At 33.3% G+C, this 12,697-nt stretch overlaps 1 protein-coding gene across 1 annotated transcript; it reads left to right on the forward strand.

Moving 5' to 3' along the window:
- The first annotated feature begins 1,635 nt into the window (after positions 1-1,635).
- On the forward strand, positions 1,636-3,080 carry LOC132047976 (protein FD-like). The gene is made up of 3 exons (XM_059438929.1): positions 1,636-2,226; positions 2,741-2,818; positions 3,009-3,080. The coding sequence occupies exons 1-3, from the start codon at positions 1,636-1,638 to the stop codon at positions 3,078-3,080; spliced, it is 741 nt and encodes a 246-aa protein (XP_059294912.1).
- The last annotated feature ends 9,617 nt before the right edge of the window (positions 3,081-12,697 follow it).

The following is a 12,697-nucleotide window of genomic DNA, read 5'->3' on the forward strand; positions in this document are numbered from 1 at the left end:
TCCTTGGAAGCATCGGACCGGAATGGAGAAAGCTTGTACTACCATACTTACAAACAGTATCTCTTGACCCAACTTGGTAAATCTAAAGTCACTTCAAAATTGGGCGTCCATAGCTAAGAGATTCACAAATTTGGGACGCGTGGCTCATCGTACCATTCAGACATGACAATTCACAGTTAAAACATTGCCAAGACAATCTAAACCTTGAAGGACGCTTTTGTATCTATTGGAGTACTATTGTTGTAGTCCTAGAAAAAACAAGTTCACTAAAAAAAAAAAGATGGCAAAATACATAAATAGGTCCTTAAACTTACCCTGAAATTGTAAAGTATCTTGCTTTAATTTTAAAGGTGTCAAGAACACCTTAACTTATATAAAGTTGAACAAGAACACAACGATGACATAAGACCGACGCGACACATAAATCTTGAAGGGCCATGTCGATCACATCATTAACACATCAAGTGTTTCTTGTTGTTCAACTTTATACAAGTTAAGGTTTTTTCTTGTGCACACCCAAAGTTGAAGGGCATACATGCCAGCTGAAGCCAAGTTTAAGGACCTATTTATGTATTATGCCAAAAAAGAATTATTCCCTCCGTCTCAATTTAAGCGTCTTAATTTGATTAGATACAAAATTTAAGAAATAATTTTTTTTCTGAATCCCATGATCTTAAATTAAAGATGTGTATAGTGTACGAAAATATCTTTTGAATCTTGTGATTATAAACTTGTCTTGTAGGATGTTTGAATTTGAATTATCAACTTACTAAATATTGAAAGAGACACTCTTTTGGGACAGACAAAAAAAAAAAAAAAAGTGAGACACTTAAATTGGGACGGAGGAGGTAATAGGTTAAACCCCTCTAAATTATTACTCTCTTCGTCCCAAATTATGTGAGGGTGTTTGATTTGACACAAAATTTAAGAATGAAACGAAGATATTTGAAACTTGTGGTCTAAAATAAATCATAAATAATTGTGTGGCTAGAAAGCATTACATCAAGGGTAAAATTATAAATTTAAAGTTAAATTATTAGTACTAAATATAGAAAGACGTCATACCTTTTTAGATAGACCAAAAAAGAAAGAGTCTTATATAAATTGGGACAGAGGAATACTAATTTGTGAGTTTATTATCTAAATATCGAGTGTCTATAGAACCCCTTAAATTACCATGAAGTCATATTAAAATAACTAAGTGAACATAACGCTCCAAAGCTCCTTCAAAGAATTTCAAGTGACATTACATGTGGAAAATAATTTGAGTGAATAAGTTAAAAATCCCTCTTAGCTATCAAGTTTTGCGAGTTTCATATCTAAATTATTGAGTGTTCATAGGATTCCCCGAACTACCATGAATTTATTGTATCATTTCCACACGCCTCTCAGCAAGCTTATTCCAAATATTTTGCAATAAATTCGATCAAGAATTTTTAATTTAAGGGGAGTTATAATCTAGAGAGTAATAAAACACTCAATAATTTAAGTATGAAACTCGCAAAATGACTATAATTTAGGAATTTTAACCTATTACTCTTAAAATAAAAAACAGTTGCAATATTGATTCTCTCAATAATTCACTCTTCTTTTCCCCTTTACTCTGCTTCACTCTTAAAGAGTTCCACTTCCACTATGTGGTCATCAAGCAGTGAAGAACAGCAACACCAACACCACTACGAAAGCCTAAACAAGAACCTTGGAACTCTTTCTTCAAAATCATCATCATCATCCACATCTTCTTCTAGTTATAATCATCCAAATAATCCTATATTTAACAAAGCCATGGAAGAAGTTTGGAAAGACATAAATCTGTCTTGTTCTAAAGATCATATTGATCCACAAAATACTACTAATAGTAGCACCAATTTTTGTGGCAGAATTTTGCAAGATTTCTTGGCTAGGCCTTTTGCTAATGAGCCTCCAACAACAACAACAGCCTATGGCTCCCCTGCTGCTCCTCCTCCTCCCCATGTTACCATGTTAACATTGAATTCTGGCCCTGAACTTCATTTCTTTAGTAATTTAAACCCATTGAGGCAAAGCTCAGTATCTCAACAAAAGGTCATTTCCAATGCATTGGGAGGAGGGAATGGTAATGGTAATGGAAGAAAGAGATATCCTCGTGAATCAGATAACATTAATTCAGGTGACCTGAAAAACAAGAGGATGATCAAGAACCGTGAGTCTGCTGCGAGATCAAGGGCTAGAAAGCAGGAAAGTCTTGCTTCTCTTTACACTCCAAAATGTGTTCCTCCTTATCCATTTTTCAAAGAATAAAACAAATTATCTGTCTTAGTTTGACTTGACATCAAATTTAACATTGTAAAGAAATTTCTTAATCTTGTGATCTTAAACTATCGGTATATATAATGTATCAAAATGTTCTTTAATTTTGTGCTCATAAGCATTCTATGTGAGTTGTAAAAATTCAAAAGTTGTCATATTAGGAACTAGACATTCTTTTTTAAATAGATTAAAAAAGAAAGTAAGATAAATAAATTGGATGGTAGTAGTTTTCAGACGTCAAGCTAAGACAAACTTATTTGAGACTGAAACATAATTGGAACATCATGCTAATGGGGCTGTACAAAAAGAATGATAGGTAGAAGTTAGGATCATTCACAAGGCCAATAACCTCTCTTATAATGAAAACAAATGAATTTAGTGGTTGTTACTTTTTGCTCCTTGTGGTCATTTTGGCTGATTTTTTCTGTGAAGTTGTCCATATAACTTACAGGCTTACACGAATGAATTGGAAATGGAAGTAGCCAATCTGGTGGAAGAAAATGCCAGGCTCAAGAGGCAGCAGCAACAGGTTACTATTCCTAATTTGTGCCTCTCCTTTAATGCTATGACAAGAAATTTTCATTCTTAAAGGACATCCTAATTTGTATGGTTTCCTTGTTGAGCTATGTCTTTTTTTAAAGTGTTGAATTAGAAAAGAGTATAAAATACTGATCTTTCTTCATTCATCTGTCCTTTGTTGTTTCTTCATGTGGTCACAGTTATGCTTAGCTTCAACAGCTCAGCATCCAAAAAAGAACTCTCTCTATCGAACGTCAACGGCACCATTTTGAGAAATTTACATGCATGTATTGGAAAGTCTTATTAAATTTGAGAAGACTACCTGCCCCTGGACAACTTCTACTAGCACTACAAATTAATCCTCTTTCTCTCTACGCTCTTTTTTTAATTGACCCTTGCAACAGAAGATTTTAGTAGTAGTAGCATTGTGCAATGAACAGTAAGAATCTTGGAAGCATTAAAATCTTCTTTTGTCGGCCATCACTTTCATTGTTCTCGTGTATTTTCCTTATGCTGTGACATGACAGTCACTAAATTGTGGCCCATTTGTGATCATTTTTCTTCCTTTTTCTCTGCTCTTATTATTAATGCTGCCCATGGATGGTGATGATTGATGCTTTGTTTTGTTTTGTTGCATTCTTACAAAGGGCATTTGGTGCATGTACTGTACTAGTTAGGATAGTTATGCAGAAATTATCAGCATATAAGTAGCTTTTATATGATAATAATGTAGTAGTACCACTTAGTGGTAGTAATAACATCATTCTTGGTTCAATTTATATTCTTGTTTCCCGTTTAGTTTGTTTATAAAGAGAATATCACTTTCTCCATTTCAACTAATGTGATAGGTATTTGAAAAAGACATGAAGTTGAAAGCAAGAGTTTTGAAATTTGTAAAAACAAGCCATAAATATTTATATGATTATAAATTATAATCATTTCATTAAAGGCAATATGAGAAGTCTAAATTAAATCTAAATAAGTATGACATTTTTTTTTGAGATAAACTAAAAAAAGAAAGCATGACATAAATTATCCAATTTGGGATAGAAGAATAACTCTTTAATTTCAACATTCCACTTGATATATTTAATATCACAAAATTCAAATAATATTTGAATACATTATACATATCTTTAGTTTAACATCATAAAATTTTAAAATTTTCTTGACTCTCTTAAATTTGATGCCCAATCAATTTAAGACACAAAATGAAACGAAGGCAGTAATAATAATGAACTATTTTTATGCAGTGATAAGATATACTCCCTCCGTCGTGACATTCTTTCATTGTTAGTTAGTTAAAAAAGAATTTCACATTTCTATGTTGAATAGCAATTTAACTTTAAGATGCATGTTTTACTCTTAATGAAATGATTGATAATCACACAAATATATCTTATTTTAAATCAAAAAAATTAAAAAAAATTCTTTTTTTTTTCCCTTAAATTTCATGTCAAATTAGATTATATCCTATATATATATATATATATATATATATATAGAGAGAGAGAGAGAGAGAGAGAGAGAGAGAGAGAGAGTAACATATGAGTTGTCATACAATGTTTAATGTATGATGAATGGTTTGTTATTCAAGATTTACTTTGATGATATTTTCTTAGAAAGTTTCATTTCTTGTATTACTATAATATGCTTATTTTTGTTCCATATTGTAGTTTTCGCATAAAACAATATATAAATTCATACATAATTTAACGCCAATATTGACGAGGGAGAGGAAGCACACACAAGGTTCTCTTTCAGGACTAGACAACACCCAGAGTTGCCTTCCTTCCCTATTGGAACCTTTGACCATGTTGTCAATGGAGATTAATTTGGACCAATGTCTTAACTAGGTACTGTTCATGTGGACCTTTTTTATTTTTTATTTTCCTTTGTGTGGGTCTTATTTTTATCTTGTTTCATCAATTGCATATACGACAGGCAAAGTTTTGGTTGGGCAAAAACTAATGAATGAATTTGTAGACCAATGGACTATTCTAGTACTATCAAGTTCCCTGGGAGTGTAAGGAAAAGAGGAGTGTAAGGAAAAGAGGCAGGATGCTCCCATCAAGGAAACATCACTAAAGGCTAACTAGGTGTTAAATTATCCACTAGTCAATAGCTTTGCAAATGGTATATTGTACTCCCTCCGTTCATCCGTTCAATTTATGTGATATAATTTGATTTACTACGAAATTTAAGAAGAAAGGAAGACTTTTGAAATTTATGATCTAAAACAAATCATAGATATTTGTGTGCATGTAAATCATTCTATTAAGGTCAAAAGGGGAAGTTTCATTTTAATTATTTTTAAATATAGAAATGTATCTGTCTTTTTGGAGCAGAATAAAAAAGTGTATCACATAAATTGAGACTAAGGAAATACTCCTTTCGTCCCATAATAAGTGTCACCTTAGCCAAAAAATGCATATTAAGAAATCAATAACACAATGTGAAGTTTATTAAATTACGCCTATATAATAAAAATAAATTACTTTTTCCTCTTGATTAGAGCATTCACAAGTAGTAGTCCATTGACATTAGGAATACAACAATACCAAGTTACTATGTGGCTTTTCCAATCATCAATTAGATGTTACTTTAACTTGTTAGTTTTTGTCTAAGGGTAGAGTTGAAAAAATCGAGCCAATTTATATCATGGTTTCTTAAGGTGACACTTATTATGAGACAATTTTTTTTGGCTAAGGTGATACTTATTATGTGTCACGGCCCAAATCGCGGGTCATGGTGGCTATTAACACTTAATTTTTGACCTCCCATAAACTATTTTAATTACCCAGAATTCTTGGATATCAAACGGAGTGAAATATGTATTTTTATAAGTCAAAATGATTTTTACAAAATTGTTTCGATAATATTTTCCATTTCATTCGGCTAAATAACTGCCAATATATATTGTAAATCATTTGGAAAATAATTTACATATTTTTTATAATTAACATGAATCATTTGCCAAGCTTAATAAAAAATAATTTAAAACAAATTATTTAATTAGTTGTTAAAATTATTGAAGGTCTCATTAACAAGTATTTTACTCCGTTTAATTCAAGAAATTTGATTAATTAAATAAATAATCACTTTTACCTCTCAAATTTTAACCCTGCATAATCAATTTGCGTTTGTACAATTTTTGGATTAATGATAATTAATTAAATTCTTAATTATGGTTATATTTGAAATTTTGTTTACTATGGGATTAAATTACGGCGACAATTGAAATAATCGATTGTTGGTTAATTATGACCTTAGTGGAAATAGCCAACTTGATGGTTTAAATCGATTGAGGTCATTTTTTGTAAAATTAGTCTTTAATTGGGTGATTAGATTAAATGTGACCATAATTGAAATAACCAATCTCATGGTTTCAAGTCAATTAAGGTCCTAGTTGCAAGATTAAGTCTTTTACATAATTAACCGTACTTATTAGTTTGATTAATTGGTTAATTGATTGTATTTGGTCATAATTGAAAGGATTACTTAATTAATTTTTCTTAATTGTGACCATGTATTAAATCAGTGATTAGTCCCTGCCTATATATATACACATATATGCGTGTATATCGTGTATACTCGTGTATATGCGATAATAGGGCCACCTATTTTTTTTAATGCCGAGCCTAGTCCATTTCGGACCAGACCCGACCTAAGTCGCAAAAATATATTAGACTTTGTCTTATAACCAAACACCCCTTTGGCCATTTTATTCTTCAGCAACCTGGGTTTAGAGGAAACCCTAGCGTCGCCTGGAGGCGACTGCCTCTCTCTTGCGTCATTCTTGCCATTTCCGGCAAATTTAGAGGTGGACAACACATTTTCCAAGTCTGGTATAGCCGGATCGAGCAAAGCAATTAATGCTTGCCTTTCTCTCTCCACCCGCATCAACCAAACAAGGTATAACCCTTCTTTTCTCTTACTTTTTTTTGCGATTCATGGTCAAACAAGGACGAATCCCTTAATGAGATTTGTTTTAACCTATTTTGAATCAAGGACTCAAAGTTCACCAAGAAACCAATGGATTGACCAAAGTTGAGACAAATCTGACCCTTGATATGTTTATCTACTTGAATCTTAGCCGTTAAATGTGGCATTGAGAGAAGCAATTATGAGAATTGTAAAAAATCCCACGTCGAGTATGAGCTAGGGTTTCGATTTTTTGAACCCCCAATTTGCATTTGACAAGGACTCGAACAACGAATATTATACATATTCACACAAAAACTCGAATTACCTAGGGATTTAGCATATTCTTGCTGAAACCTTTAAATATTTGAGTTAGTTTAAGTTTAAAATCTTTGTTTTCTTTTGATTATGGCTGAGTTGGGATTTGAGGAGCAAAAGGATCTCTAAATATGTTCTCGACAAGCGCTGCACTCAGAAAAAGTAATATTTTATCCTTTTAAGTTTCTTTTAGTTTTAATCTATTCAGTTGATATTAGGCATTAGTTTAGTTACGTTGTTAGTCTGCTGTTTATGCTTGCGATTACTGATTAACTTGGTCAATATTTTTCTTTGTTTAGTTGATATTAAGCAGTAGTTAGTTATGGTGTTGTTGTTAGCGTTTTGTTCATGCTTCCTATCAATAGTGATTTAGTTCATAAGCATGCTGTTGAGTTCAGTTCATAGCTTTTGTTTATCTAGCTGGGAATGATGCTCAAATGTTTATATGTTTAAGTTAATGATTATCATGTTATTTGTTTTCAACCTAAGATGATTAGTGTTTGATGTTGGAATTAGAATTTGGATCTCTATAATGATTTGTTAAGCATAGGAGATGTGGAACACCATGTTTACTTAATCAATGTTAGATGTGTCATTTTGGTTTAGTCTTTTACGTTTGAATGATAATATAATCCCCTGTGTGAATTTAATTAGTCTCCTCACTGTTAATATACATCTGCAATTAGCATTGATTGTTTTGGTTTAACCTAGTTTGAATAGTTTAGCACAACTATATTCAAATTCAGTTGGGGTTTAGATGTTGCATATAGGTATTTGACTTCCAAGAAATGCTTATTTGATTTCTAGTGCCACAATTTATAACTGTTCACATGACTTTACTTTGCACAATCCCATCATCAGCATGTTTAGAGTACATTGAGTTCATTGATTTGCTTAAGTATCTAAATGCCTACTCTCTTGATGACTCGTGAGAGTTTTTGACAAGGTTGTTCAATACGTTTCTTTGAAACTAACTATAAAGAATCCTACATGTAAAATGAACTTGAAATAGTAGCTTAAAGACTCTGACATGCTTGTTTAACATGATCACTGCCTTGAGTTGTTTAATATTGAGTTAACATGCCTTGGTCTCCTATTTTGGACATCATTTATTGGTCTTCTCTTGTCAGTCTGAAGTCTTCCATGGTCCATGGCACATCAATGATGGCCTGGGGTGTTTTAAGCTGCCTATATATGTTTGTTTAGACTATTGTGCATATGTTGTGATTGAGATTATTGAATAAACTGTATTGATATGATCTTTGTGAAAAAGTTTCCATAGTTGTATTCATCCTAGAACAACACATGTGCTATTAATTTTGGTTTTAGGCTATATAATATGTATCCATGTTATTGAAGATTGATATGAACAGTTGTAAGCCTAATAGGAATCAAATGCATCAGATATGATTCATATGTAATTTGATATATGCTTAACATGTTATATTTCCAGTGCACTTTCATCCTTTCCCATGTTCTGTGCTATTGTCATGTTGATATACTTGTAATGTACATGGTGTACATGATCTGTATATATTTCTGTGTAAAACTGGAGAGTATACCATGTATATCGATAAGGTCTGAGAGCAATCCTTGATTTAGATGTGTTAATGTGAATATTGCTTCGGCCCATGCCTATTTTCATTAATTATGCTGTCACTAAAATGGGCCTGTTCCCCCATCTTTTCGTTGATTCGTGTTGCTACTGACATTTAGGCCTTGCCCCTACGTGTTATATCTTTATGGGCCTATCTGAACTCTTTATTTTGATTATTTCATTTAGTGTAAAAATGCATTTGATTTATGCCTGAACTTTTGTATGTGGTTATCCTCTCTTAATTTCTGATTAGTTTAGTCACTTAAGGCCTAGATACTTTCTAACCCATTACCCTTCTTTTCCCCTTTGCGTCGCATGGGATGAACTCTTTGGGCCGCTTCCTTCTTGAAACTTGTTGAACCTGAGGCCCAACCTTCCTTCTTTGATCGAGTCCGAACCTGAGTAAGGGAAGCAAATATGTCGAAGGCCCACCTATGGGTAAACATGGGCAATTGGCGGGCTTAGGTAGGCCCACCAGCCTAACTCTTCTTCTATATACATATATATAGATATGTGGTTTTATACATTATTTATATACTAGTTGCATATTGTAAACAACAATTGTATATATTAAAACCCTTATGTATGGTAGGACTTAGAAAACATGCCTAGTTACTAGGAAGTCGCCTCAAATGATTTTCCAAACTCGGCAAATTCCTAAGTGTAAGCATGAAAATTGGTAAATTAACTTTGTTACAAACTTTTTCAAGTATAAAAAATTAGAATTGATAATGTGATTAAGTTAAGTGGATCTTTTAAGAAGCAAATCATATTTTTTGGGCCTTATGCCCTTTGTGAAATCTGGAAAAATAGAATGGGCTGATAAAACATAGTTTTTGGGCCTTAAGCCCATTATTAGAGCATTTGAAATCGGACTGCATAACTGATTTTGCCTTTGGGCCTTAGTGTTAAATTGGACCGAAATGGGAATAGACTTGAGGATTATTTGGACTACAAGACCACTTTGACAAAGGGTATTTGCAGAACTGAGGTTAAACTTTTTAGAAAAATTGGAGGTTGAAGATTCAAAAGCTTCAAAACAATAGCGACCCTTTTCTTTAAATTTGTTTAAACTTGGGAAGTTTTCGGAAAGGAAACAAGACTTTTGGGGCCAAAAGCCCAAACTTAAGGCTAAAAACAAGAGGACATATACTTGGACCAATTTGAGATAAGTTAGCTTTGGTAGGACTATGGTTGACCCAATTGAACTTCAATAAACTAAAAATGGACATAATAAACTCTTCTATATACTTATACTATCAAAAAGGAGATACATTTCGCTTACTTTCCTATATATGTAATAAAACTTACAAGAACTAAACTTATATCATTAGGACCAAACTAGTAGGGACTCTACTCGGGAGAAATCTCGAGTGTGTCTTGGTCCGGAAATGAAATGAGTTGAAACCTTGTATGAATTTTAAACCAAAAACCTTTTTTTTCAATGTCACAACCCAGCCTGAGGGCCATGACGGGCACCCGGAGCTATCCTACCGAGCATACCAAGGCATACATACATCCCATGATCATACCTGAGTGGGCCATAGTACTAACTAAGAGGTATCATAAGCTGAAAGGGACTCAAACCCAAGACATATATATACATGTATAAACGAAATCAACTAACCCCCGAGTATACCAGTCGACAAGGCTGTCAAAATAATAATACAACAACAAAATATGGACCGAGAAGATCATAAGACATCTAGCTGTGCATATCTGTCTATGAGCCTCTACTGAAGTACATAACATAATAAGGACGAGACAGGACCCCGCCATACCCATATGTACACAAAAGAATCATACCAAACTAGACTCCAACTCCAGAATGAGTGGAGTGCTCCTGTACAAGCGTTGAGAAGACAGCCTAAGGGTCTGATCCATCTCCCTGTCTACCTGCGGGCATGAATGTAACGACCACAAACAAAAAGAACGTCAGTACGGATAAAGTACTGAGTATGTAAGGCATGAGACTAACATAAGAGAGAGACATAGGAAAACATAAAGTAAATGAATGTAACCTGTACATCTGAACTGCTTCTGAGAGTCAATGAAATGCATAGATACTGTGCATGCATGCATGAGGTCACACACACACACGCACGCGCACGCGCGGACACACACAAACACACACACATATGCGTATATAACGCCTGTCAAGCCTCTGTGCGCATCCCCTCGTATTGTGTCGGCCTCTGTGGGCATCAACATCATCATCGTATCATTATATGACCAGCTGATTAGGTGGTAGTGCGTATATAACGCCGTCACCTTCCCCATACCCCATACATACATATATATATGTATGTATATATATATATATATATATACATACATACATACATACATATATATATATATATATATATATATATATATATATATATATATATATATATATATATATATATATATATATATGTAGGGGTCACGTGTCTGTATATGCATATGTATATATATAAATGCAATGCAACGCGAAACATGATAATAGTACAAGTAACTCTAGAGATCATACTGAATCTGAAGGAAGAGTTTCTGAAGATACATTATGGAACATGAATCAAATGGATCATCCCTAACTCTAAGAGTAGAACCATTATGGATTAACATTACGTGTACATTTTGTTCATAAGGATTATGCCAAAAAGAAAGAAAGGGACAGCTTTAACATACCTCAAGTTGTCCAAGTAACCCAACAACAAGCTTATCACCACTAGAGCGCCACTCCTATAGCCAAGAATACATATACGACTTAGATGGCGCATGTATATCAATGATAACTCAATTCCAAAGTGAAATGGACAGCCTTTCCCCTATTTCTTATTCATTACCACAAGGTCCACAACCAACAATTTACACAACAACTCCATATGATCTCCTTTAACCTCACATTCTCCATATTTAAAGTATATCATTGAGTAGCCCCATATACACTTTTATACCAACATTACTATTATCCCTCACAACCAAATTATGCTAATAATCATGTCTCAAGTTAATTTGCAACTCAAAATATCATCAACTTTATGTTTGAATTTTTCCTCCAATTTCTTCTACTTAAATCTTAACATATTTACCACATAAACTCATAAAAATGAAATAAAATGAAATATTACCTCAACAACTCAAGAACTCTCTAATTCCAAGATCACTTCACCTTGAAATATCCTCCAAAGCTTCTACAAGATGAAGAGACAAGTTTCAACCTCACTTTGAAACCCTAAGCACTTTATCTTTGATTTATGCTTGAAGAAGAGTTTGAATATGTTTGGAGATGTTTCTAGAGCTTTCTTGAACTTAGGGTTATGTTTAAAATGAAAAGGGGTCGTCATATATACAATCAACAAAATCCACCGACATTGGAAAATATGGACCTTATATACTGGCTGTACAACATTATACGACCAACATACTGTCCGTATAATTTTATACAAACCGTACAGTTGGTCCGTATTTTCCTCTTCAAAAATTCTTCTCTGCGTAAATTTTTAAAATCCTTAAATACGGTCCATATCTCAAAATACGGACCATATCTCAATTATATGGCCCATATCTTATTTTCCCCAGAAATAACTTTTGACGAACCTTTCCGCTTCGATTCAGTTATTCTCTAATCCTTCCATAACTTGTCAAACATGGACTTAAACCTTTATAAGCATAAATTAAGCATGTCCAACCTCATATATCCTCAGAAACTGTCCCGATGTCCGAAACTAAGACAACTACCGTACGATGAATCTAAATGTATAGAAAAACAAGATATAACATTCTACCCCCTTAGAAACATTCATCCTCAAATGTTAAATTCCAATAATTCTATAAAAATTTCGACAGAGTATCCCCTGTAACTGTATTACTACTAACCTGCCACACAGCAACCCAAACCATATAATGCCACACAGGGCTACAACAGTCAATAACAAAAATGGCCCCACACGACCAATAAAAGTAGCTAATAAATAATACATACCTGAAGACGACTGTGCAAAAGAGCCTGCATCTCTTCTGAAGCCAGAAACAAATGAGGATACCTAGACTTCATATCTTCCT

This window comes from Lycium ferocissimum, chromosome 2 (genome assembly GCF_029784015.1).
Source record: "Lycium ferocissimum isolate CSIRO_LF1 chromosome 2, AGI_CSIRO_Lferr_CH_V1, whole genome shotgun sequence".
Lineage (NCBI taxonomy): Eukaryota > Viridiplantae > Streptophyta > Magnoliopsida > Solanales > Solanaceae > Lycium > Lycium ferocissimum.

Coding starts and splice junctions, on each gene's coding strand:
- LOC132047976 (XM_059438929.1), top strand. CDS start 1,636: ATGTGGTCATCAAGCAGTGAAGAACAGCAACACCAACACCACTACGAA. Junction 2,227..2,740: donor CTAGAAAGCAGGAAAGTCTT/GCTTCTCTTTAC, acceptor TATAACTTACAG/GCTTACACGAATGAATTGGA. Junction 2,819..3,008: donor TCAAGAGGCAGCAGCAACAG/GTTACTATTCCT, acceptor ATGTGGTCACAG/TTATGCTTAGCTTCAACAGC.